Raw genomic sequence first — 26,583 nt, forward strand, 5'->3', positions numbered from 1 at the left:
CCCCCCAACCCCCCAGCCTCTCTTCCCTGGCTCCGGGGCCATGCGGGCACTCCCACAGCCAGCCCAGCCCCCCAACCCCCCAGCCTCTCTGCCTGCCTGCACCAAGGCCATCAGCTACAAGCCAGCTGCCCCCCAGGCCAGGTCCTCCCTCCTTCCTTTCCAATGCGGGCTCTGAAACCCAGGGCCCGCCTGGAGCTCTCATGCCAACAGCACAGCCTTGACAGCCACGCACGCCAGGGTCTGGGTCCCAGCTGGGCCTCCTTCTCGCTGTCAGACCTAGGGGAAATTTACTGACTTCTTAGAGTTTTCACTTTTTTTTCTTTTTTGCTTTGCAGTATGACACCTTCCTTTTGGGGTTGTGAGAATAGACAAGATAGTACATGGGGGCCGGCATTGTGGCGTAGCTGGTAAAGCTGCCGCCTGCAACACCAGCATCCCAGGTGGGCTCTGGTTCGAGTCCAGGCTGCTCCTCTTCAGATCCAGCTCCCTGCTAATGCACCTGGGAAAGCAGCAGAGGATTCCCCAAGTCCCTGGGTCCCTATACCCATGTGGGAGACCCAAAAGAAGCTCCTGGCTCCTGGCTCCTGGCTTCCGCCTGGCATAGCCCTGGCCATTGCTGCCATTTGGGGAGTGAAACAGCGGATGAAAGATACCTCTCTGTCTCTGTCGCTCCTTCTCTCTCTCTGTGACTCTACCTTTCAAATAAATAAACCTTTAAAAAAAAAAAATGACCACAAAGTGCAAAAGCAGTGATGCTGGCAACTCGGATGTGCCAAGGAGAAGCCACAAGGTGCTTCCCTAAGTCAAAAGGTGAAATATGGTAAACTGAGAGAGCTCAGAGACCACATGCACATAACTCTTGTTACAGTTAATGTTATAAGCACTGTATTTCATATGATTGTTGTTCCTCTTAGTGTGCCTAACTTATTTTCACATAGCTTTATTTTATTTTTTGTTGAGAGACAAAGACAGACAGAGAGAACTACCATTCTCTGACTCACCCCCCAAACACCTGCAATGGCCAGGACTGGACTAGACTGAAGCTTGGAGCCAGGAACTCAATCCATGTCTCCTGTGAGTACCAGGGACCCAACCACTTGAGCCACCACCTGCTCCCTCCCAGGGTGAGCATTAGCGGGAAGCTGGAACTGGGTCTAGGACTCAAACCCAGACACTCCGATATGAGATGCAGGCATCCCAACCGGCCAAACACCTGCTCCTCTGTGTCTGATTTATAAATTAAATGTGATCACAGGTGTGTATGTATAGGAAAATACATCATGTGTGTAGAGTTTGGCCTTACCCATAGCTTCAGACATCCACTGGGGGTCTGAGTGGCTGTACTACTCTGTCTACACAAAAGCACAGTGTGTAGTCACGTACAACTACAAGAAAGTGCGCATACAATAGTCATGTGGCCTCTCACCCAGCCCTAGAGCTGAATGGGCTGAGGCTGGCTGTGCACATGCCCTCGCCCCCCCTCCCCGGCATGAGTGCATGTTCCGAGTGCTGACTGACTTGTGTCACATGTTCAAGCCTGGCCCGGGAGGGCAGGGGCCATCTCCTGCTTCCTTTGCACCCTATCCCATTGCTGACACTGGGCACGCAATGGGTAGTCAGCCCAAATCCACTGGATTTCAACAACCGATCTGAACGGGTGCGAGCAGAATTAGCTAGGCGGAACAGAATGGGGAGCAAGAGGACACCCACGGAGGCGACAGCTTCAACTGCTCTGCCCTCCCCCATGCTGGCGGAGCAGCAGAGCGGCTAAGCTACGCTGGGAGCTGACCAGACAGCAAGCTCGGAAGGGCCGAGGAAGTGCTGTGTAATGCCCGAAGGTGGACGCTGTGGGGCGCACCACGCCTGCCTCCTCCTCAGTCTCCCCGCACTGGACCGCTTGCTTCCTGGGGCTGCGATCCGTTTCCCGCACCCACCCAGCACCGGTCCCTGCGGGTACACGCTTGAGCCGTGAGTGAGTGAAACGACATGGAGGAGACACAGTCCCTGGTCCCAACAGACACACAGGGGCAGCAGAGGGCACAGGAGCCACAGACGTACCCTGCGCACTAGAAGTCAGGCGAGCCAGCGCTCAGGGCAGGGACAGCGCGGCGGGGCCGGTGCGGAGTGGAGATCTGGCCCGATTACAGACGGGAGGCCAGGTCAGTTGCTCACGGCCAGCGTGGAGTAAGGCTGAGAAAGCAGGCACGAGGGGTGCAGCCATGAGGTCACCAGGGAATGTCAACACAGGTGGCGGGACACTAAGCTTGCACGAAGCGTAGGCCGTGACACCCAGCCTCCCTCTGCTCTTCCTGAAATCAGCTCACTGAATTGAGGGTGGTGCCAGGCGCTACAGGGTCCCTGAACACGAGACTCAGGCGGTCATTTGTCTCCTCCATGGACAGCATCCTGGTGTCCAGTTTGCTCTTGAGGGGTTTCCCAGGAACCCCAGGCCCGGAGCAAGAAGGCATTTCCACCAGACGGACAGGGGCCTGCTTTGCCATAACTAACATTCCCAGAACATGCTAAACTGCTGACCAAAGGATGGCCATGAGCGGCACAGACCAACTGGGGACCTGGACCTGAGTAGAACAGGCCCTTCCCAACGCCACCTTCAGTCTTCAAAAACTGTTACCCTTAACCCCTCTGGGAGCCCAGGAATTAAGCAATGGCTGCTGGGTCCCAGGCTCTGTGCTTTGCAACAAACACCTACGTTGTTCCCGGCCCTGGTCCTATGACCAGCTTGCTGCATGGCAGCAGGTTGGCTCAATGTAAGGGTTCTACAGCAATTCCTCGAACCAGTTTTGGGGAGTTCCATAACAGACACAGCTAGAAAAGCAATGAGACCCAAAGCTGGAGAGGCAGGCGGACCCGGGGAGCTTCTGCTGCCTACGAGCTGGTCCTCCATCCTCATGTGACTGGTGCTGGCCAATAGGAGGAACCCACTCCGGGCTCCCTGGTTCATGGGGGCAGGGGACACAATCAGCAGCAAGAACGTGCTTTGGGATTGCTGAAATCCGGGTCATACTTCTCTTCCCATATGATTTATCTCAGCCTAGAAGATGAGCTGAGAGACAGGAAAGGCCTGGGGCCTGGTCTCTCTGAAACTTCCAAATAAAGCTGAGCCACAGCCAGTTCTACCCTGTGGAGCTTTCTGTCACTCGCAGCTGGAAGAGTTGGGAGCGGTCCACGGACAGAGAGGCCACGTCCTGGGCAGTAACTGAGGCAGCACCGGGCTCCCTGTCTTCCTCCCAAAGCCCTGAGCGGTAGGTGCCGGAAACAGGACCTGTGGCTGGGGAAGCAGAGGTTAACACGGCTCAGAGTATAACCGGCAGGGTCCAGACCCCAGGCCGCTGCTCCTATCCCCACCTGGGAGACAGAGGGAGTCACGGCAGGTGTCTGGGGGGCATGATGCTGCTGACCGAACAGGGGCACAAGGAGACCACACAGACCACCAAAAGTCAAAATGATGGCCAGAGGGAAGTGGGTTATGACGGGAGAAAGAGTCTGCTGGGCTCAACGGCTGCCGGGGTGGGGGGGGGAGTGGGGCTTTGGAAGAGGAAGCAAAGACCTGAGGCTTCGATCCACCATGCAGAACACGGAGGCTGAAGCAGAAGCAAGGGGCAGTTTGGAAAACACTGAGAATAAAGCTCTATTCAATATCTTAACAGAAGATGCTCCTCCAACCCACCGGTCCCTTGTGGTCCCCGTAAATCAAAACTCCTTTAAGAAAAAAAAAAAATGGCTATGGACACGGTCTCCCTGCATGGGTGCTAACTGCAGGATATTCGCACTACCCATTTGCAAGGTATGGGCTGTCCCTAAGTGAACTGTGCACCTACAGAGGTTGGGGTGAGTCCTGTTTTAAGCCCTCAGTCCTCAGCAGTGCGGTAGGCACCACCAGGGGCCCCATGACCTCTGCAGAGGCACCTCGGCCAGCCAGTCCACCTGTCCGCCAAGAGAGGGCCAGGGCCAGGGGCCTCCCCTTTCCTGGGGGAATTAGCCTTAATTCCCATGTGTGTAATGAAATGTCTCCTCTTCTGTGGAATCAGTGTCAGCAGACAGTGACTGGCACTCCATGTGGCACCAAGCTTTACATTTGTTTGAGATTGTACTGGGCAGTGATGACCAGCAGATCCTGAAGTGGGAGAGCAAAGCCTTGGGAGGAAACCTGGACTGGCCAAAGGCGCACGCCCAGGGCTGGGTCCAGACACTCATCACCTCCCAAAGACGGGGGGGGGGGCGCGGGGGGGGCGCGGGGGAGACGCGGCCCCTCCCAGACCCACACGTCAGGGGTGTGGGCGGGGCCAGACCGGCACATGCGCCTGGAGTCCCGGGATGCGCCACCCTGTAGTGCCGCTAATGCCCAGCAGAGGGCGACCGCGCACTTCTCGTGGAACCGCCGAGGCCGCGGATTTCACCTCCGCCGGGCGGGCCTCCGGGCCCCACCCCCAGGAGGCGTCCCCAGGGAGCTGCAGGCCCGAGGGGCTGCGGCCACAAGATGGCCTCCCGGCTCACTGGGGAGGGATATGGCACGAGGAGGCGGGGATGGGCTGGACATGCACTTTGTTCCCAGCACCGCCCTGTCCACAGAGCCTGGGCATTCAGTAAATGCTACTGATGGGGTCAAATGAATGAACGAATACATGGAGCCTGCGGGAGGCCCCGGGCCTGTGATGTGGGCAGGGGACCAGGACCAGCCATCAGGAGGGCTGGTGGGCACGAGCTGGCCGCAGAGCACTGCCCGAGGAGTGACGGCTGCGGCGTTGGGGCTCAGGCACTGGCAGCCCCTCGGTCCCCCAGCTCCTGCCCAGGCACGGCCCCAGGTCTGCTCCGAGCTTGGCGCCACATCACCCCACCTTGCGGGCACCTTGAGGTGACCTAGGAGACTAGGTCGCGGGGCACTGGAGGCCGCAGGGACTCCCATGGGGGCGGCTCCACTGGGCCTGCTGCTCCCTGGCACGGGGCAGCAGGGGTTTTCCTCACGGCCCCGGGGATTTCCAAACTGCCCCCGCACAAACAGCTGCCCCAGGGCCCAGCTCCGGGAAGCAGCGTGGAGGGCGGGCGGCGGACCGGGGCCCTCGGCGCCCCTGCGCCAAATCTCACTTCTGAGTCCAGCAAATACCGCGACAGGAAGCACTGCTCTCTTTTTCACGCAGAAGCAACATGGGAAACCGGGGCCGGTCAGAGGCATGGCTTGAGGCGAAAGAAGAGCGAGGCCCTCCTGGGGCTCCCCTCACCCTGCAGGGGCTCCTTCCACTCAGACATTCAATTGGGGCCTGAAGACCCTTGCGTTCACCTCTGGAGGCCCCACGTGCGCTTGTTTCTAGAACTCTCTTAAGTCAAAAGACATCACAACGCCAGTCTCCACAGAAGCAGGGAGGAGGGGGAGCGCGCACCGCTGCCCCCGCCAGATCGGCCCGGGCATGCGGGCACCTGCGTGCCGGGTGAGGAGGAGGAGGAGGAGGCAGGCACTGCCCGGCTGGGGGTGGCACACAGCCAGGGGCCTGCCGGCCCTGGGGCTGCAGGATTCCAGAGCTGGTGAAGCAGAGAGACCGCGGGCCCGGGCAAACCTTCCTTCCCCACAGAAAGGGGAGAGCGAGGCCGGGTGCCCAGCCTGGCCAGGCCTCTGCAGGGGCAGCCCCTGTCCCCCCTGGGGCCTGTCCTGCTGCACTCTGCAGTAGTGCGGCTGCTGGCCGTGTGTGGCTATCGAGAGTGAAGCTACAACAGTGAGTGATATTAAAGGACAATTGAGAATTCTATTCCTGCGGGATTGAGACACCAGCGGGAACTTTCCGTCCCGGAGTCCTGGTGCCGGTCCTGGCTCTGCTCCCCATTCCAGCTTTCTACTGATGCAGACCCTGCGACACAGTGGTGCCGGTGCTAGCAGCTGAGCCCCTGCCACCCTCGGGGGAGACCTGGGTGGAGCTCCTGGCCCCTGGCTTCAGCCTGGCCCAGCCCTGGCCACTGCGGCCATATGGAGAGTGATCTAGTAGATGGAAGATCTCTCTCTTTCTCTCTCTCTGCCTTTCAAATAAACAAAAATTTTTAAAAAAGGATGAAAATTCAGTTCCACAGGGGCGCCAGCCACACTCGAAGCGGGTGGCTACAGTATATGTCCATCTGGGCCATGCGTGCCCCTGGACCACGTTGCCAAAGCCTCCTTCAGGCGATGCCCCACCCCTTCTGGGCCCTCCCCACACCCCACCCCAGAGTCTGGTCGGCCCCCCTACCTCCCTACCCCCCTGCATCCTGCCTTATGCCCTAGACCTCAAAAAGCAGCAGAGGAGGGGGGCTGCGGTCACAATTTCCCACCCAGCCTGCGAGCCGAAGCCAGATGCCACGGGGCTGAAAAGGCAGGGCTGAACAGGAGGCTGCCCCCACCCAGGGCGGCCCAGGGCTGGGAGAAAGCCCCTCAGTGCCGTACAATCGTCCCTTGTTCCTGCACTCTCTGGGCCACGCCTGGGTAAGACATCTGGAATGTGGTGGCCTGAGGGCTTCCCAGTCCCGCAGCAGCACCCATTTGATGTCTGCGTCCCCAGAGAGAGAAGCCCCAATGCATCGCTGAACTCTCAAGCGCAAGTAAGGTCACAGGAGCCTTGTCGGGGGCAGCCTTGCCAGGAGCCCTGCCATGGGGCACAGGACTCCTCCCTGCATGTACGCGGGGTGAGCCAAGCGAGGAAGAGGAGTGGGGGACTGGTGGAGTGGACGCTGGCATGCGTGGCCTGCAGGCTCGCCCAGATAAGTGCCAACAGCCTGGATCCACAGGAGAACAAGGACCAGAGCACGGATCTGCCCACTGCCACAGCGATCACAGAGGCTCCGCCTGAGAGGTTCCACTCCGGGGGTTAGAAGTCCAAGCGGGAGAGCCGGGGCAACGTGCAGAGAGTCAGGAACTGGCCGTCAGGGTTGGCCCTCTGCTCCGAGCCCCGGTTCTGCTGAGCCTGACCGAGACAGGCTGTCAGGAGCAGGACAGGCGTGAGGAAACCAGGGGAGCTGTACAAGGACCAAAAAGGATGCACTGGTTCAGTGGGAAAACAGTGGCTGGGGAGAAGCAGGCACTCCATAGCTCCTGGCATCAGCTCAGACTGACTCAGGCTAAGTCACAGAAAAAGCAGGTTGAACACTGCATTGAAAAATAATCTTAAAAACTGGCATCAAAGTACAGATCAGATGGGAAATTCAGCAAAGCCATCCCTACCCCTGAGATGGCCTTGAGTGACCTTGGCCCATTTCCTTGTCTCCACCTGAAAGCCAGCCTGGGGACAAAAGTCAAGCAGCCCTGCACCCCACCCCCACCAGCAGAGCTGAGTCATGGACAGGAAGAGAGCAGGTGTCCCTGCCACCAGGCACCGAGTGCTCCCAAGGTGTCAGAGACAGGCTAATGAATGTGCAGCTGAGGCTCGCTTTCAAGTCTAGAGTAGTCTTTCCGTAGTTTCAATCACCCACAGTCAACCGCAGCCCAGAAACATTTACATGGAGGGGCTGGGTCGTGGTGCTGGGGGTTAAGCCGCTGCTTGCAAAGCTGGTGTCTCATATCAGATCGCTGGGTCAAGTCCTAGGTGCTGAGTCCCAGCTGCTCCGCTTCTAATCCAGCTTCCTGCTAACGAGCCTGGGAAGGCAGTGGAACATGGTCCAAGACCTTGAGCCCCTGTCACCAATGTGGGAAATGTGGTTGGAGTTCTTGGCTCCTGGCTTCAGCCTGGCCCAGCCCTGGCCATCTGCAGCCATTTGGAGAGTGAACCAGTGGGAGGAAAATCTGTCTCTGTCACTCTGCATTTCAACACATTTTAAAAAGATATTTAATGGAAAATCCCAGAAATAAACAATTCATACATTTTAAATAACTTTTAATGATAATATACTATCACATTCTGCTTTATTCTATTTTGCTGTTACTGTTAATATACTAAGCTTAATGTATAATTAAACTTTATCCTAGGTATGTATGGATAGGAAAAACATGGGATGTAGGGGGCTCAGCACACTCACAGCTTCCAGCATCCACAGGGGATCTTAGAATGTAACCCCATGGATAAGGAGGGACCACTGTACTCACAAGGCATAATTTGGAGGCACTGCTCTAAGTGACTGACAGCTGGACAGACAGAGATAGGTTCATTTAATCCTTAAAACCACCATGTGGGACTGATGTGGTGTAGAGGCTTGGGCCGCCACCTGCAATGCTGGCATCCCATATGGGTGCTAGTTCGAGTCCTCGGCTGCTCCACTTCCAAACCCACTTCCTGCTAATGTGCCAAGGAAAGCTGCAGAAGATGGCCCAAGTACCTGGGCTCCTGTCACCCACACAGGAGACCCAGAATAAACGTGTGGCTCCTGCTTCCTCCTGGCCCTGCCCTAGTGGTTAGGGCCACTTGGGGAGTGAACCAGCAGATAGAAGATCTCATTCTCTCTTTCTCTCTAACTCTGCATTTCAAATAAATACATACGTCTTTATTTTAAAAAAAAAAAAAAAAAAGCAACCATGCAATGGAAGGACTAGAATTATTCTCATCTTACAGATGAGAACAAGGCACAGAGAAATTTCGTCATTTGTGCAGAGTCACTCAGCCAACAAGCAGCAGAGCCAAGACTCAGATCAGGCAGTGGGACTCACCCCGTGCATGAAAAGGCATCACCCCACCACGTGGGTAACCCTGTCTCCTGCCCGTGGGACCTTCCCCCGCTTTCTTCTCCCCAGCAAGCAGAGAGCAGCCCCTACAACCAAAACCAGCCCTGGCACCCTCCCACCCATCCCCGTATCCGCCAAGGATCTGCTTCTACAGCAGAAGTGAGGAAAATGGGCAGGGATGAAGGGTTGAGGGCCCATTATAGGAAGGGTCCCTGTCAGGAGCAGAGAAGAGAGACCTCAAAACCAGTAGCCTTCGGAAGACACGGGGCCGGGTGGTGAATCCATGACCCTGAATGAAGCAGCAAAATCCTGCCTTCCCCTCTCCCGGAGCCCAAGTCCTCTGGTTGAAGCCAGCCTTGCTCTGGACAGAGGTGAGGACACGCTAGAGACTGGAAGCTGACGGCGGGAAAGCTTGGCAGAGGCCTGGGGAAGAAGACAACTCAGTCTAAACTGGAAACTGCGGGTAGTGCTGAACCCCCTTCATCCCATGGTTTTTCCTATTCATACATACCCAGGATGAGGTTTAATTTAGATATTAGGTCACTATATTAACAACAGTAATAACAAAATAGAATACAATAGAACGTGATAGTATATTATCATAAAAGTTATTTTTAATGTTAGGAAGTGTTTATTTCTGGAATTTTCCTTTGAAATATCTTTTTTGAATGCACTGATTTACTTCATTTCATTTGCGTACATGCATGTGTGAGTGCACGCATGTGTGCGGTACCCAGGCCACAGGTCATTCCCAGGCTAGGTGTCTGTGGTTCTTGTCCCCAAGCGGAGGGCAAATAATGATGTGTGGAGGAGAGACCAGTAAGGCAGCTCTGGGAGGGGAATACAGACAGGCATCCACGATGCACAGCGCAGCTCATCTCCCACAGTGGAGGCGAGGGCGTGGGGGGGGGGGAGCCAGGTTAGCACCCCTCACCTTCTCTAAGCTACAGCCTCATCCCTGCCTTCTTTTTTTTTTTTTTTTAACAGGCAGAGTGGATAGTGAGAGAGAGAGGGACAGAGAGAAAGGTCTTCTTTTTCCGTTGGTTCACCCCCCAGTGGCCGCTGCGGCCAGTGCACCGCACTGATCCGAAGGCAGGAGCCAGGTGCTTCCTCCTGGTCTCCCATGCGGGTGCAGGGCCCAAGGACCTGGGCCATCCTCCACTGCCTTCCCGGGCCACAGCAGAGAGCTAGACTGGAAGAGGAGCAACTGGGACAGAATCCGGCGCCCCGACCGGGACTAGAACTTGGTGTGCCGGCGCCTCAGGCGGAGGATTAGCCTATTGAGCCGTGGCACTGGCATCCCTGCCTTCTGTCTCCTGTCCCCAACCTCACCTAAAACAGAAACTCCTGTCACTGTGCAGAAATCCTGAGACCAGACTCCCGGGCCAACGTGCGTGGGGTCTCTGCTGGGCAGAGCCAAGGGCTCGGGTACGGGGATGTTTGCGGGTCACTGGATTCCAGGAAGTCAGACCACAGCGGTCCCCAGCTTCTCAGGCTATGGGCCCAGTTTCACTCTGGCCTCTATTGATCTTGACTTGTGGCCAAGTGCAGGAGACTCGCCCTCATGCTGTGTCTGGGTCCTCGGGGCGACCTACACGCCTGCTGAGGAGGGTGCAAGGCTGTGCCAGGCTCAGCACAGGCCAGTCCCCCCGGAGCCTGGAGTGCCAGGCACACAGGCTGCCAACCCGGGCAGCTCCGGGGAGGGCGAGGCAGCCGATGCCAGGGCTTCTGCCGTCAGCCCCACCACCAAACCGGTCCACCAGCGAGGGAGGCGGGGCTTCGGAAGAGCAGGAGGCAGGGCCCCCAGCAGGAAGAAGCCACATGGGACACAGTATCAGGCCCTTCCCTCTGCCTTGTCCCTACACATTTCCACTGGACTCTCCAGATCCTCACTCCCTCGGGGCATGAAACTGGGGGCCCCAGGGAGCCCTGGCAGGTGCACGCTGCTGGCCACCAGCTCGTGCCACCTGGGGATGGGACTAATCTGTTCACAGACGTCTTCTCCTCCAGCACAGGCCTCTTGATCCCAGGGACAGCATCTCAGCCTTTCTCCTGCATGGGACCAAGCCCACAGGGAGGCACGGAGCAGGTGCAGAGAGAAGCCCCCCCAACATTCACCCGGCTGTGCCCAGACTCCACACCTGGCCCTCCTCCCCCGCTTACACTCAGCCCTCTTTCCAGAGCCAGGGGCACCTCCCCGTCCTGTTGCCAGAGAAGAGGGCCGGGGAGGTGCCCTGGGAAAAACCTCCTCCCTGTGTGTCCCCTGCTCGCCACAGGGCCTGGCAGAGAGAGAAGCTGGGGAGAGAGGAGGAAGTGAGTCAGCTCCTTGCAGAAATGGGAAGGGGAAGGAGGGGCCAGCAGAAAGGACATCAGGGGGCAAAGGGCACAGGGACCGAAAAGGTCACAACGGGGGAAGCAGGCCCCAGAGGCGCTCCGAGGCCCACAGAGCAGAGGACGGTTATGGGGGACAAATTCAGCAGTGCCACTTCCCGCCAAGGTTGAGGGGCCCCTGTAGGCCCCAGAACCTGCTTCTGGCAGACCCGGCCCCACCTGAGGATGGAATCCAAGGCGCTCCCTTCCTGACTCATGTGGGGCTGGAGGAAGTGAGGCCTCCCCTCTCTGCCGTCCCAGGCCTCCTCCCACTGCCTCTCCTGAGTCCTGCTGTGCCACAAGCCCAACCTGGTCCCACAGAGAGGCAGATGCTGTGTCTCCTGCAGGGGACTGCAACGGGGGTGAGCCCCCCCAGAAGGGAAGCTGGGGCTGCCCCAGCCACGCCCCTGCCCTCACAGGGAGCCCCTGCCCGTGGGAGCTGTCCCCAGGCTTCAGCTGGGATCTGTCATTCTGACCCAGGACAGCGGTTGCTATGCAGATCCCCAGGCTGCTGACAATCCAGCAGGCAGGCAGCCCTGGGAACTCGGCCCAAGCGAAGAAAGAGCCTTACCCCCTGCTGGCCACACTCCCGCCCCTCAGAGACCTGCAGCTGGACGCTGTGGTTCCTGCGGAACCCTGGGTCTCCTCATCCAAGCCTGGCGCCCTTACTGGGGCTCCCGTGCAGGGCAGAGGGCAGGCTGTCCCTGAGACCCCTCTTCCCCAGGGCCTGGATGCCTACAGAACCCATCTCTCATCCACACCTGTGGGATGCCAGTTCTCAGGCACACAGGAAACAGAGTCTGTGGGTGGGAGCAGGACGTGGTCATGTCCTACAGACAAGGGACCAAGGCCAGGAGCCAACACTGAGCTAAGCGAGGTGGACCAGGCAGAGGACAGGAAACGGCCCTCACTCCTTCAACAGATACCCACAGCTCTCAGGCTGCAGCTGCTCAAGTCATCGGATAACTAATTATAATCCTGAGAGGGGTGCGGTGTGCAGTGGGAGGACCAGGCAAGGGTGCCCGGAGGAAGTGCCAGGCAAACTGGGGCCAAGGTGTGTGGGCGTCCACGCCAGGCAGGGCAGAGCAGCTCAGACGGAGAACAGCACGGCGGGGAGAGACAGAGAACCCACCACCCACTAGGCCCTCTGCTGGGCTACAGTCCCCGTCTCTGACCTCGCATGCACAGAGGGGAAACCACAGAGCACAGACCTGTGCCATGCAGAAGAGCCTGACCTGGGTCAGAGGTGACCCCCGGCTGGGTGGGGCCTGGCCGCCGCAAGTGCCAGAGAGATCAGCGAGGGCCAAAAAAGGCGAGAGGGGCAAAGTCCTTGCCTCTCAGCCCAGATGAGTCAGGGGCAACAGGGCATCCCTCCTCCACCCTGTGGGGACCGCACCCAGATGCTGCCGGGGCAGGTGCTCCTCCCTTGCTAGGGCTTCCCTCGCCTTCCTCCACTCCCACCAGACCGAGTCCTGCCTGCTGCCACTCGGGCTCCCCGGCTCCTGCTCCGGCTGAGCCTCTGGAGCACTGAGCGCCCGCACCATCCAGAGGGCTCCGCCCTCCTGCCTCCCGTTTCCCTGGCGGGAAAGGCCTCCTGACTCCTGACCGGGGGGGGGGGGGGGGGGGGGGGGTGTCACAGGGCTGTCCTGATCCTGCCTCCTCTCTCCTACCCAACAGGCCAGCCTGGGTCCCAGCCCCACCACCTTCGTCATGCCCTCCTCACCTGGGAAACAGCCAGCACAGTAATGCCTACTTCAGTGCGTGGCTGGGGAACTCAGCAAGTAAACATCAGAATCCTGCCTAACACGGGGGCGAGCGCCAGCCAGCTCCTCGCCCCCCATTCCTTCTCAGGCCTCTGAGCAGGCTGGCCTTCGTCAGCTCAGCAGGATCTCACGAGTCCAGGCTGCTTGTGAGAAGGCCGCGCCAGCACCCTCCGCTCCTCCTGGGCCCGAGCGAGCCTGTGCCAGGGCAGCGCAGCCCCTGACTGCGAGCAGCGCATGGGGGGACAGGAAGGGACCAGAGTGACGGCCCAGGTCTACGGAAAGTTTCCCAACCAGCTGGGGCCAACAATTAAAAAAAAAAAAAAAAAAAAAAAACACACAAAGCACAATCTTGCTGACACTGTCCCCTGTGCTGAGGACAGGAGTCGCTGCCAAACACCCTGCGGATGGCTGCCTGCCCCCCAAAGCTGCACGGCAGGGGGTGCAAACGCCACTCTTTCACAGTGCCCATCTGGCGTGGTGGGCACCCACGGTGCTGCCAGATGCCTGGGGCACATTGGTACCCGCTGTGCAGGACTGACAATGCAGGCGCCAGGCAGCCTGCAGGCGGCAGGGGAGCCCCCACCTCATCTGGGTCACCAGTCCCGCTGCTCCCCGCCCCCCCACCCCCCTCCCAAGATGCTGCGCTCCACCCCAGGCTGCAGGGAGGGGAATCCAGCAGCTTAGTGCAGCGGGGTGGCGGGAGCCCTGCTGGCAGGCAGAGCGCGTGCTTGTGGCTTCTGGGAAGCGCTGTAGAGATTTGCAGCATTTTTAAAATACTTGTGTTCCCACCCGCCACCCACCCCACTTCACCCCACTCCAGGCACCCACCCCCAGTCAGGGTGTTTGCCTATCTGGTATTTCCCAGAACTGTTTCAATATAAATAAGAGAGATTAGAAGGGAGCAGAGGGCAGGGTGGCCAAGGGTGCAGGGACAGTGGGACAGTCTGGAGAGGGGGGCTCCCGCCAGGGCAGGCCACCTCTGAGACCCTGCCTCCAAGCTGCCTGGGCAAAACAAGCCAATGACCATGACATGTGCCCACACCCAGCTCCATGTGGCTTGGGCACTGTGCCCACCACCCACGGCTGGGTGGCCAGGGCACTTTGGACTGCAGTTTGCCCAGCCTCTCCCAGGGCAGAAGGCAGAATGAGGCTTCCGGGGCCATGAAGAGGGGCCTGGGAGAAGACAAATGACATTATCCATCGCTCTACCTGCCAGCCCCGTGTGCCCCGCTCATGCAGGACAGAGACCCCCCCCCAAAATGCTTCCAAGGACCTTTCACACTCTGGACCCCTCCCCACAGACCCCTCATCACCACAAGGACTGAGTTAGAGTTCCATGCCCAGCCCCCAGCCAGGGCTCTCGTGCGGCCAGACTCTCTGAAGCCAGAGGTGCCTGAAGCTTTGGCATAAAATGAAGCAAAAATTTCCTGCTTACAACAAAAACAAAAAACAAACCCAAAACCCCTCCGAGGATCATTTGGAGTAAAATTAGGAACAGAAGCATTCTAGAACACCGAGCCCGGGCAGCCCCCAGCTACGCCACCACTGCCAGAAGCCCAGCACTCACGCCCCGGCCCGGCAGGCCTGAAGCAGCTCAGCTTCCGGTCCCCACTCTGGACGACAGCCACAGCACTAGGGACAAGGTGGCCCAGGCTCATAGCGTTTTCCCCCAGGGGTCCAAGCTGCCACGGCAAAGGGGGCTCACCTGCCCCCATGCAGGCAGCCCCCTGCAGGGCCACGATGGGCAGCCCAGCAGCTTGAGAAGCTGGAGAGGATGGGGACGCAGCGTCCACCTCTTCTTCCCTCAGCTGCCGTCCTTAAGCACAGAGCCACCGAAGCAGCAGGAGGTCCCACCGGACACACCCTGAGCAGGACCCAGAACAGGGGACACTAGCAAAATCACCTACCCAGCTGGCTTTAGCGACAGGGCAGAGGGAAGGGAACCAGTGAGCATGAACACTTAAGCCTGCCAAGGTCTTGGAGAGCTCACCACGCACACATGTGTTGTGTGTAAAGAGCCACAAAGCACAGCACACAGGATAAAACCAAGTCTCCACTGAGCCCCAGAGATAACTGGCGTGAGGACGGGATGAATCCTTCTCCAGCTCGGGGAGGAAATAGGTCCACTTCGCGGAGCCCAGGGTCACCTCCCGAGGAGCCACCTTCCTGAGGCGGACCAGGCCGCTTCCTCCCTCCTAGCCCACTGTGCGCCTCCTTCCTGCCCCATACCGTGTACCTGTTCAGACTCCTGTGATCGCAGCCACGGGGACCTCCGCACCAGGCCTCAACCCGCCCAGCCCGCCTCCTAGAGCCTGGGGTGGGGGTATCTTGGACCCAGCCGGTGTTTTCAGATCCTGGTCTTCACCAACACCTCCCTCTCCTCCTCAGACTCAGGAAATCCTAGACCTGATCCAAATACAGAAGCCCCCCACCACCACCACCAAAAAAAAGGAAAGAACAAAGCCTCTCCCCCCAGCCTGGCTCCCACACCAGTCAGCCAGCTCCGTGATTCCAGTCCATCTCTTCTCTCCAGGCTCACGGATTCTACCAAGTTCAGGCCTCCATCCGAGTCCTGGCACAAGCCACCTTGCTCCTCTCCCCATAGCTACCCTTGCTGTACCCTAAAGCACTCTCCATAAGCGGCCAGAGAGATTTCTAAGATCTGTTTCAATCATTCCCAGATTCAAGGGATTCCTTGCCCTTAGTCCAAGTTCCCATTGCCTGAGTGGCCTGGCCCCTGCATCGCCTCCCCCCACTTTAAATATTTACTTGAAAGGCAGAGAGGGAAAGACACACACAACACATGCACACACACACACACACACACACAGAGAGAGAGAGAGAGAGAGAGAGAGAGAGAGAGAGAATCTTCCTACTTCTAGTTCTCCAAACAGCCACAAAAGCTAGGTCTGGGCTAGGCAAAAGCCAGGAGCCAAGAACTCCATCTGGGTCTCCCACACAGATGTCAAAGGCCCAGGTACTTGGGCCGTCCTCCACTGCCTTCCCAGGTGCATTAGCAGGAAGCTAGATTGGAAGCGGAGCAGTTTCCAGTCCCAACTGGAAAAAGCGCATGATATGGAACCCAAGCGTAGCAAGCTGCCCAACCCGCTGTGCCACTAATGTACCCTTCTCTCTCCAGCCTCTAGGCCTGTGTCTCTTAGAAGCTTTCCCTTCCTCCTGCCTCCCAGCCACTCATCTCCTACCCAGCTGTCAGCTTTCGCTGGCCCACCCCTTCCTGGAAACCCCTCTTCTGTGTCACCTGGAGCCCTGGACTGGCCCCTGTCACTGAGTTGTTCAAACGCACTGTTGTCGCCTGCTACTTGACCACCTCTCCCCTCAACTCCGAGTTCCTTGGGGGCCAGGATGATGCACTGCTCATTGCCAGACCCCAGGACCTGGCACATAGCAGGTGCACAGCAAGTGCTTGTGTCACAGGGAGGTGGCTGCAAGGGTGACTGGCAGAAAAAAGAGATGCTTCTCTCAAGCCTGTTGGCAGACCTGCCAGGCCCCACGTCTATCCAACCGCTGTGGCTCACCCCTCCTCCTGACACAGCCTCATCCAGCAGCTATGGGGACACAGAAAGGAGACGCAAGCCCCACACTCTGGACCCACACCACGTGAGAGGGAAACACGAGGGCTGTCTCTCCCTTGGGCCTCCTGAGCCAGCCATGGAGGGAAGCCAGAGGCCCTGGTCCTCATCCGTGTGCAGGAAGAGAACAGATGGCTAGTCAATCCCATGGAGCTCCCTGGGGACAAGCAGTGTGTGGACACAGTTGATGGATGGCCTGACGGTCAGGGTGGCCGCCAGGAGCTGTCCCTGTGGAGCTACTGTCAACAGGGGACCGTGCCCAGCAGCCTGGAGGAGGCAGAAAGTCCTTGTCTTGGTCCAGAACTGGGAGCAGAAGTGACGCCAAGAAAAGAAGCAGGAGTAGGAGTGTGAGGAAGAGGAGGGGACGGAGGCTGAGGGCCGCAGAGCCGGCTGCAGCACTCCCACGCCAACTCCCGGGATCTGGCCCAGGAAGCTGGAGATGCTGGTCCCACCCTGCCCCCTCTGCTGGTGGCACGAGTCCCCGCCCACCATCTACCCTGGGGGCGGGGGCGATGCAGGGCTTTTCTCAGCCTGTGCCTCTTGTCCCACTAGATGGCTCTAGGACACGCAGGGGCATGGAGTTTTCTACTGTGTTCCCTGCAGGATCTCCAGGGTGATACCTGGGGAAGAAGTCCTCTGGGTACCAGCTAACCCTGTCCCCTGGGGGCCAGAGTGAGCCAGCATGTCAGGCAGCAGGTGTTACAGGGAACCTACCAGGCCTCTCCAGCCCACCACCCACCTCTCCAGCCCTGAGCTGGGAAAGGAAATGTGAGCTATCAGGGCTGTAATGAGAAAGTGCCAGCAGCAGCTGGGATGCCAGGCCCCACAGAGACCTCACTGCGGTTCAGCAGGGAAGCTGCAATAAGCTCCCCAGGGCAGTCATTCTTTACAAAGAAAATTCCAACTGTGAAAAGCAATGCCAGCCTGGGAGAAAGCAGATGGCCATGGTGATAGGTTAGGATCTTTGGTTCTGAGATAAAGACCTCCCCTACCTGCCCTCCCAGCTCCTTCCCCCTACACCCCCAGCCAAGTCATGGCTCCTGGGTTCAGCCTAGCCTGGTGGCCAACCCACAGTAGGTGCTCCACATGTGTTTCTGGAATGAATGAATTCAGGTCCTTTCCTGGATTCCACATCAGCTCCCTCCCACTCACAACCACTCCCTGACCTGCAAAGCTTCCTAACCCCAACTAGCCTCACGGTAAAGGAAGGCCAGGAGCCCAAACCAGCGCTTCCTGCCACTCCCAGTCCCCCAGGCCCCACATGCCGCTAGGGTGAGTGGCCATCCTTGCACCCACTTCCCCCTCCCTGGGAGAAAGCTGGGACCGGACTCTGCCTGCTTCCTCTGCACTTCCTTTTGTTTCTGGCTTTGACACATCTGGCCAGTCATTTAGTGCCGAGAAATCTTAGCCAGGCTGTGTCCCAGTCAGGCTGCAGGTCTAAAGTCCACAGCTAGGAGGAAGGGATGGCCAGAGAGGTCAGCTCGTCCTTCCTGCACTATCACAGGCAGGACATTCCAAACTGAAATCAAAAAAGCTTTCGAAAAATGTATGTATTCGGCGCCGCGGCTCACTAGGCTAATCCTCCGCCTTGCGGCGCCAGCACACCGGGTTCTAGTCCTGGTTGGGGTGCCGGATTCTGTCCTGGTTGCCCCTCTTCCAGGCCAGCTCTCTGCTGTGGCCAGGGAGTGCAGTGGAGGATGGCCCAAGTGCTTGGGCCCTGCACCCCATGGGAGACCAGGAGAAGCACCTGGCTCCTGCCATCGGATCAGCGCAGTGCGCCGGCCGCAGCGCGCCAACCGCAGCGGCCATTGGAGGGTGAACCAACGGCAAAAGGAAGACCTTTCTCTCTGTCTCTCTCTCTCACTGTCTACTCTGCCTGTCAAAAAAATAAAAATAAATAAATAAAAATTAAAAAAAAAAAAGAAAAATGTATGTATTTAGTTATCGAGAGGCAGAGAGAAAGAGCTCCCAACCACTGGTTCACGCCCCGAAATGTCTGCAGCAGACTGCATCGTGCCAGGTCAAAGCTGGGCGCCAGGAACTCAACCCAGGTCTCCCACGTGGGTGACAGGGACCCAACTCCCCGAGCCATCACCTACTACGTCCTGGGGTCTGCATTAGTGGGAAGCCGGAATCGGGAGCAGAGACAGACTTGCATGTGGAATTGGATGTGTGTGTTTCAACGGGCAGTTTAGCTGAGAGGCCAAACACCTAGCCCCTGCTTCTCCACCTTGCACTGCTGTTTTGTGTGGGCAGGGTACTAGGTGGCGTCTCAGGAATGCTCACGCTGTGCCTGTGGGCTTGGTCCCTGTTCTTTCCCAGAGCTCTGCTTCTCTGCTTCGGGAGCTGTAATTCGGATGCTAGGAGCCAAGCGCTTTTTCCTGTATCGGGAACAGACACTCCGCTGCGCCAAACCCTCCAGGGGTGTCATGTCCCTGGAATAAAGTCTAAATGGCAACCACGATGCCCACGGCCCTGCACGATCTGGCCCTCGCCGTCTCTACGACCTCACTCACGAGGAAGCCGTCTCCCTGGGCGTCCCAGATGCTCGTGACAGCCCTGATTGGAAATCGTGTGCCCTTTTTTTTCACCTCCAAGACCTGAACAACATGGCAGTCCTGTATTCTGGTGTCCAGAGTGTCTCTCGTGGCCAGAAGTGGCACACGCTAGCCTACATAGCCCCATTCAGGGTTCAGGAAACACAGTGCCCGAGCCCGCCGCCCTGCTCTTGGTATCACGAAGCTGAACATTCTGCCCACAATCGCCAGCCCACATCAAACCCCTCCAGAAGGCTCCCAGATGCAGCTGAAGTCCAGCCAGAAGCTGGCCTCGCCCCGGACACTGGAGAAAAACATCATGCCTGCTTCCATCCATCAAGTCACCCTGACACCCACAACACAGAAAGCCAACAGCAAACCATGGGCCCGGCTGGGCAGTGAGAACTCCACTGGACAGTGAGCTTTTAGGGACTCTGGGGGACCTGTCCCCAGCTCCTCAGCAAGGCACAGCTATAGACTCCTCGGCACAGCCCCAGGAGTGGTACAGCTTCCCCTCCACTCTACCCGCCAGGCTCCAATCGCAGCACCCTCTAAGTACGACAGCGGCACTTGCCAGTGCTCCTGACCCCCACTCACCCCCGGTGCCCAGGGCAACACTCACATCGGCTGGCTCCCTGCGGGCTCCCTTGCCGCTCCGCAGCCAGCTCCGGCTCAGCTCGCTAAGCTCCGGGATGGGCTGCACCTTGAGCCGCACGCTGTCCCCGGACTGCCGGATCATCTCCACAATCTCATCCCTGGACTTGCTCTCCACGTTGTGCCCGTTAATCTCCACCAGCCGATCTCCTGGCACCAGCCCCAAGGCCAGGTCCTTGGTGCCCGCACCAGGCTCAGCGAAGTGAACAACGCGCCGGTAGGCCTGGCCCTCGGGGCCGCGATCCAGCATGGTGGTGCGGCGCAGCGAGAAGCCGAAGTCCCCGGTGGGCCTGCGCTGCAGCTCCAGCTCCCGCAGGGCAGGGGGGGGGCGGGGGCACCACGGGCGGCAGGCGCAGGTCAGCTGGGAACCTTTTAGTCACCAGCTCAGGGACGCGCGTCCGGGGTCCTGGGCGAGGGATGCCTGGGCCCGGGTACTGCACCAGCTGTCCCTCTATCGTCCTTGCCTCCACCTGCGGCGAAGGGGCGGCCGAGTGCTCGGAGGGGGTGGAGGTTTCTGAGGCGCTCTCGTCCCGGCTACGCTGGGAGAAAGAGAAGCGCTTGACAATCATCTGTGAGTTCTGCTTGGCCAGCGAGCCGAACTTGGCCGCCCGCTGCAGCACAGAGCCCCGGAAGCTGCCTTCCTCCCCCTTGAGGTCATCGCTCGAGCTGGCTGTGCTCAGGTGGCCCGAGTCCAGGATGACGCTGCCCCGGTTGCTGTCCGAGTCGATGTCGGTGAGGTGCAGGTCGGAGCCACTGGCCACCTTGATGGGGATGGGGTTGGAGATCTCCAGGCGCGTCTTGGATTCGCGCTTGGAGGAGCGGTTCAGGTTGAAGAAGCCGCGGCGCAGGCTCATCTCCTCCAGGCTCCGCAGCTCTGCCGCCGACATGCGCTCCTTCTTCTCCTTCTTTTCTTTCTTCTCCTTCCGCCCGCCATCTTTGTCCTTGTCTTTCTTCATTAGATTAAACATGGTGAGGGTGCTGTTTTAGGGGTGGCACCCCCGGAGGACTACGGGTGCTTGCCACAGGGCCTGTGTACCCCACCTCGCTGCTGCAACAGAAACACACACAGAGCAAGGTTATTTGAGCAGTCACTGCCTGCGTCTCCAGTCCGGAGTGCAAGCTGTCACACAACAAAAGCTCAGCTAACTAAATCCCCACAGCATTTCTACAGCTGGGTACTGTTATCATCCCACTTCACAAAGGAAGGAATCTTGAGGTCTGGACACAGTGGTCAAAGTCCAGACTTCCAAGCCTGACTTCGCCTTTAAGCTCCGAGAGACCACGGCTCGGGTGTGGCCTCAAGACCCCTGGCCTCCTGGCAAGAGGATGCGTCACATCAACCTGGGACCGGAGTGAAGGTTCAGATGTGAAGGGGAGAAGGCACCATCACACCCACCCACCACGGCCACAGTCCCGAAGCAACAGACACCACGTGCTCTGGGGCCCCCTAAGCCTGTAATCCTCGGGCAGCATCCTCAGCCACTGCCTAACAAGACCTCAAAGGAACCCGCGCTTATTCAGTGCCCAGTGCCAGGCACTGAACACACAAGCTCTCATTTGACCCTCACAGGCTCCATGCAAGGCAGGACCATTCTCTCCTTTTTTTTTTTTTTTTTTTTTTTGAAAGATTTATTTATTTTATTTGAAAGGCAGAGTTACAGAGAAGCAGAGAGAGAGAGAGAGACGTCTTCCATCCACTGGTTCACTCCCTAGATGGCTGGAGATAGCTAGAGCTTTGCCAATCCAAAGCCAGGGGCCAGGAGCTTCTTCCGGGTCTCCCACGCAGGTGTAGGGGCCCAAGGACTCAGGCCATCTTCGACTGCTTTCCCAGGCCATAGCAGAAGGCTGGATTGGAAAAGGAGCAGCCAGGACTAGAACCGGCGCCCTTATGGGATGCCGGCACTGCAGGCCAGGGCTTTACCCACTATGCCACAGCGCCGGCCCCAATTCTCTCCATTTTCTAAGCAAGAAACACAGAGCTCAGAAAACAGACTTCATGTCCGTGGCCACCCAGCTGCCCAGTGGCAATGCTGAGCTTCGGTGGCAAAGTCTGTGCTCTGTCCAGGCCCTGGGTGCCCGGAGTGAGGCAGGGAGGGAAGGAAGGGGAAGCCCCAGACTGAACACAGGACAGGCAGCTGTGAGGTGGGGGCGGAGCGGGGTCTGCTGCATAAACAGGATCCTGAAAAACTCACATCCTTTTCCCTAGCCCAACACCTAAATATAGCCTCGGGAAGAAAGTTGTGGCGATGCAGAGAAAATTCCAGCTCCGAGACAGGCACCTATGGCGCCAACCTACCCACACCCCATGCACACCCGAGACGGGCACAGGAATGAGAAAACCCTGGTCGGGGTGGAGTTGGGAGCCTTTCTTGTTCTGACCAGCAGGGACCAAGAAGCAGACACAGGCCACACCGTCAAAGCAGGAATCACATGGAATTATTTTTTTCTCTCTCCAGAGAAGCCACCCCCCACACACACTGAGTTCCAGACACAGGGTCTAAACAGAAGCGCTTCCAGCAATGGCCTCTTGCCAGGCCCTGTGTTCCCCACCCCCACACCCAAGCAGGGCCTTCCAGGATCCTCATTCCACGGGGAGGGACCCCACACACACCATCCAGGTACCAGGCCCAGGAATTCATCAAGGGCTCAGTGCACTGGCTCATTGCCTCGCCTTGCCCAGCACCCCAAGCCCTGTGGTTCCTGGCAGACACATACATCTTCTCTCTAAAGCAGCACCATCCACAAGAAACACAACTCAAGTCACAGAGGTAATCTGTAGCTTTCTAGCAGCCAGGCTAAAAAAAGGTACAAAGAAACAGGTGACACTGACTTTAATTATATATTTGTGTAATGCAGTAACTCCAAAATACTGTCATCTCGACATAGAATCCATATAAAAACACTGGGATGTTTTTCATTCTCTCTTCCATAGTAAGTCTTTAATACCTGGTGTGTATTTTACGCTTAGAGCACATCTCAATTCAGACTAACCACAGTTCAAGTACTCAACACACCCAAAGGGGCCAGTGGTTACAAAACTGGATGGTGCAATTCTGGAGAATTCTCCAAAGAGATGGAAATCTGGGCTGGTTACTGGCTCCCCGTGGGCCTAGCAAGAACCCCTTTCCCTCTCTGACCTGTTTCTACTTGATAAAATGATGTTCTCTCTAAATGTTTTATTTTAAATGCTCCCTGCACAGTCCCTGGAAGTTAGAAGACAGAAGGCTGGGACTCAAGGGACATACGGGGCAGACATTTAATCCAACACTCAGGCTGCAGTTGGGGATGCCCACGGTGCACATCAGAGGGCCTGATTCAAGTCCCAGCTCCTCCACTGCTTCTTTTTCTTCTTCTTCTTTTTAATATTTATTTCTTTATTTGAAAGTCAGAGTTACACAGAGAAGGAGAGGCAGAGACAGAGAGAGAGGTCTTTCATCTACTGGTTCACTCCCCAACTGGCCACAACAGCTGGAGCTGTGCCAATTCAAAACCAGGGGCCAGAAGCCAGGAGCCTCCTCTAAGTCTCCCATGTGGGTGCAGGAGCCCAAAGATTTAGGCCATCCTCCGCTGCTTTTCCAGGCCATAGCAGAGAGCTGGATTGGAAGTGGAGCAGCCGGGACTCGAACCGGCTGGCCCACACATGGGATGCTGGCACTGCAGGCTACAGCTTTACCAGCTACGCGACAACGCTGGCCCCTCCTCTGCTTCTAATCCAGCTTCCTGCTAATGTAAACCCTGGGAGGCAGCAGGTGATGGCTCAAGGACTTGGGTTCCTGCTATCTACATAGGAGACCTGGGTAGAAGTTCCAGGCTTCTGGCTGTAGCCTGGCTGTTGTGGCTGTTTTGGAACTGAAGCAATGGATCAAAGACCTCTTTCTGCCACTCTCTGTCTCTCTGCCTTCCAAATAAAGTGGAGAAAAAGATTCTTTAAAAAGAGGTGCACAGGGGCCAGCATTGTGGTGTAGCGGGTAAAGCTACTGCCTGCAGTGCCGGCATCCCATATGGATGTCAGTTCGAGTCCTGGCTGCTCCACTTCCGATCCAGCTCTCTGCTATGGCCTGGGGAACCAGTAGAAGATGGCCCAGTTCCTTGGTCCCCTGAACCCATATGGAAGACATGGAAGAAGCTCCTGGCTTCGGATCGGCCCAGTTCCAGCCATTATGGCCATCTGGGGGGTGAACCAGCAGATGGAAGACCTCTCTCTCTCTCTCTCTCTCTCTCTCTCTGTCTCTACCTCTGTAACTCTGCCTTTCAAATAATTAAGTAAATCTTAAAAAAAAAAAAAAAAAAAAGGTACATAGGGCAGCCTTGCCCAGCTGGGTCTGGACTGACTGGGGCGGGGCAGTGTCTGACAAGCGATACCTTCTCTTCAGGGCTCCCTCTCCTCCTGGACATGAGGCAGGAGTGAGGTACAGGCCTGCCACATAACAGGACATGGGATTTCAGGCTGGTCACCACCCTCCTCCCCCTTCATCTACCACCACCCACAGTCATAAAGGACTTATTGAGAAGATGGCTCCAGGGGTGGCTCTGGGGCAAATAAAGGCAGAAACCCACCTTTAGGGCTTCGAGCGGGCAAACAAGAACACCTCCACCACAGTCCCACCATGAAGAATGAACCAGCTCCCCACAGCACTGTCCTGCCAAGATGCCCAGTCCTCCCTCCACGATCCTTACCCTAGCCTGGCTGGGGGACTGAAGAGCTGGGCAGTCTCAACGGAAAGCAGTCTCCAGAATTCTAGAATCTCTGGGCTGGACAAGTCCCTGAGGAGTCATTTTATCCCAGCCTCAATGTCCCATTGCACAGGCACAGCAGCAGCACAGGGGTGCCCTAGCTGGGAAGCTTGGAGGACCCTAACCTGCCACTCTGCTCAAGGCAGAACGAGATGATCCAGGCTTCTTCTAGCTCTCAGATTCCAAATATCTGAGTCTCCTGTGGACACAGGTTAGTCATTAACCTTCTGCAAAGGCACCCGTCTCATCCCAGTGCTGGGACCTTCAGAAGCTGAGCTGAGGCCACGTCAGCCCTCCCCTCATCACTCCTGCCTGCCACTGTTCTCTGCACAGCTCACAAGCCAGCCCCTCTGCAGGGCCATCCCACAGTCTCCAGGCCGGGCTGTGGACCAGTTCTCTCCTGCGCCGCACGCTGGAGCCACCTGGCTGCCTGCAGCCTCTCCTCCCAGGCCCAGATCTGCAATGCAGCTGCAACAGCAACGGCCGCTCCTGTGCTTCTGAACCCCCGAAGTGCTGGAGAGCTAGGCTCCGTCATCTTTATGTCGACCTTGGACTTGCCAACACCTTCTGTCCTCGAGTAGTCTCCTGCGGCTCTGACCCCACCGCCTCCTCCCTCTTCCCCGTCTCACGCTGCAGTTTCTCCCCTCTTCCCTTCCTCTCTCACCTTCCCCCTTCATGCCAGTGAGGGTAACTGGAGGATTCTTTTGACCTCTTTCTCTGCCTGTCTTTCCTCACCCTACTCCAGGAAGCTTCTCCTAACTTTAAGTGGAGGAAAGATGTGCATGTAAATTAGGATAGGTACCTAAATTATCTTGACCCCCTCATCCCTAAAAAGGAAGCTAAGTGCAATCTGTCAACTCAGCTGTTTTATCATTTTATAAGGATCTTGAAGCCAAGGAACATTCCACTCAAATGTGCGTCCAGGTGTCAGCAACAAGAATGGACACATGGAATACTACTCAGTAAGAAACAGGGAACAATGACCAATACACTCACCAACAGCAATCAATCTTAAAAACATGATGCCAACACAAAAGGAAAGAAGTCGAGGAAAAAAGCAGATATTGCTATGATTCTGTTCTTTTTTTATTATTATTATTTTATTTTTATTTTTTGACAGGCAGAGTGGACAGTGAGAGAGAGACAGAGAGAAAGGTCTTCCTTTTTGCCGTTGGTTCACCCTCCAATGGCCACCGCGGTAGGCGCGCTGCGGCCGGCGCACCGCGCTGATCCGATGGCAGGAGCCAGGTGCTTCTCCTGGTCTCTCATGGGGTGCAGGGCCCAAGGACTTTGGGTCATCCTCCACTGCACTCCCTGGCCACAGCAGAGAGCTGGCCTGGAAGAGGGGCAACCGGGACAGGATCGGTGCCCCGACCGGGACTAGAACCCGGTGTGCCGGCGCCGCAAGGCGGAGGATTAGCCTAGTGAGCCGCGGCGCCGGCCATGATTCTGTTCTATGAAGTTCTAGCGCAGGCAAAACTAATCTAAGGTGAAAGGAAATCAGAAGAGCGGTTCCCTTTAGGTGATCGGGGGGGGGGGGGCACCTCAGAAGGGGAGGAGGGGACTATCCGGGATGCTGTTCATGTCCTGTATGTTGACAGCTACATGCCTTTGTCAATTGTCGTCAAATAGTGCACAGAGTGGTCCGTGTCACAGTTTAGCAATGCCAGCAACCTTCATGGATGCCAGTTCATGTCCCAGCTGGTCCACTTCTGATCCAGCTCCCTGCTAATGCACCTGGCAAAGCAACAAACAATGACCCAAGTGTATAAATCCCTGCTACCCACCTGGGAGAAGCTCCTGGCTCCTGGCTTTGGCAGCCATTTGAGGAGTGAACCAACAGATGGAAGATCTCTCTTTTTGTCTCTCCTTTTCTGTAGCTCTGACTTTCAAATAAATAAATAGATTTACAACAAACATTGTGCAAGGGCCAGCACTGTAGGGTAGTAGGTTAAGCCTCCACCTGTGGTACCGGCATCCCATATGGGCTCAAGTTCCTGTTCTGGCTGCTCCTTTTCCAATCCAGCTCTCTGCTATCGCCTGGAAAAGCAGTGGAAGATGGCCCAAGTGCTTAGGCCCTTGCACCCATCTGGGAGATCTGGAAGAAGCTCCTAGCTTCTGCCTTTGGATCAGGCCAACTCCAGCCATTGCAGTCATTAGGGGAGTGAACCAGCAGATGGAAGACTTTTGTCTCTGTCTCTCCCTCTGTCTATAACTACCTCTCAAATAAGTAAATAAAATCTTTTTTTTAAAAAAAAAGGTGCACATAAGATTTGTGCATTTGTTGCATGTACATAGTCATCCAA

General features: G+C 57.2%; 1 protein-coding gene across 1 annotated transcript in view; it reads right to left on the minus strand.

The window, feature by feature from the left end:
- MYO18A (myosin XVIIIA) overlaps window positions 1-26,583 on the minus strand; it is a 95,872-nt gene that overhangs the window by 63,238 nt on the left and 6,051 nt on the right. The window contains 2 exon segments of the mRNA XM_062215844.1: window positions 19,512-19,877; window positions 19,879-20,591. Coding sequence (XP_062071828.1) covers window positions 19,512-19,877; window positions 19,879-20,511 — 999 coding nt within the window. The 5' untranslated portion in view covers window positions 20,512-20,591.

Source organism: Lepus europaeus, chromosome 18 (assembly GCF_033115175.1).
Source record: "Lepus europaeus isolate LE1 chromosome 18, mLepTim1.pri, whole genome shotgun sequence".
Classification (NCBI taxonomy): Eukaryota; Metazoa; Chordata; class Mammalia; order Lagomorpha; family Leporidae; genus Lepus; species Lepus europaeus.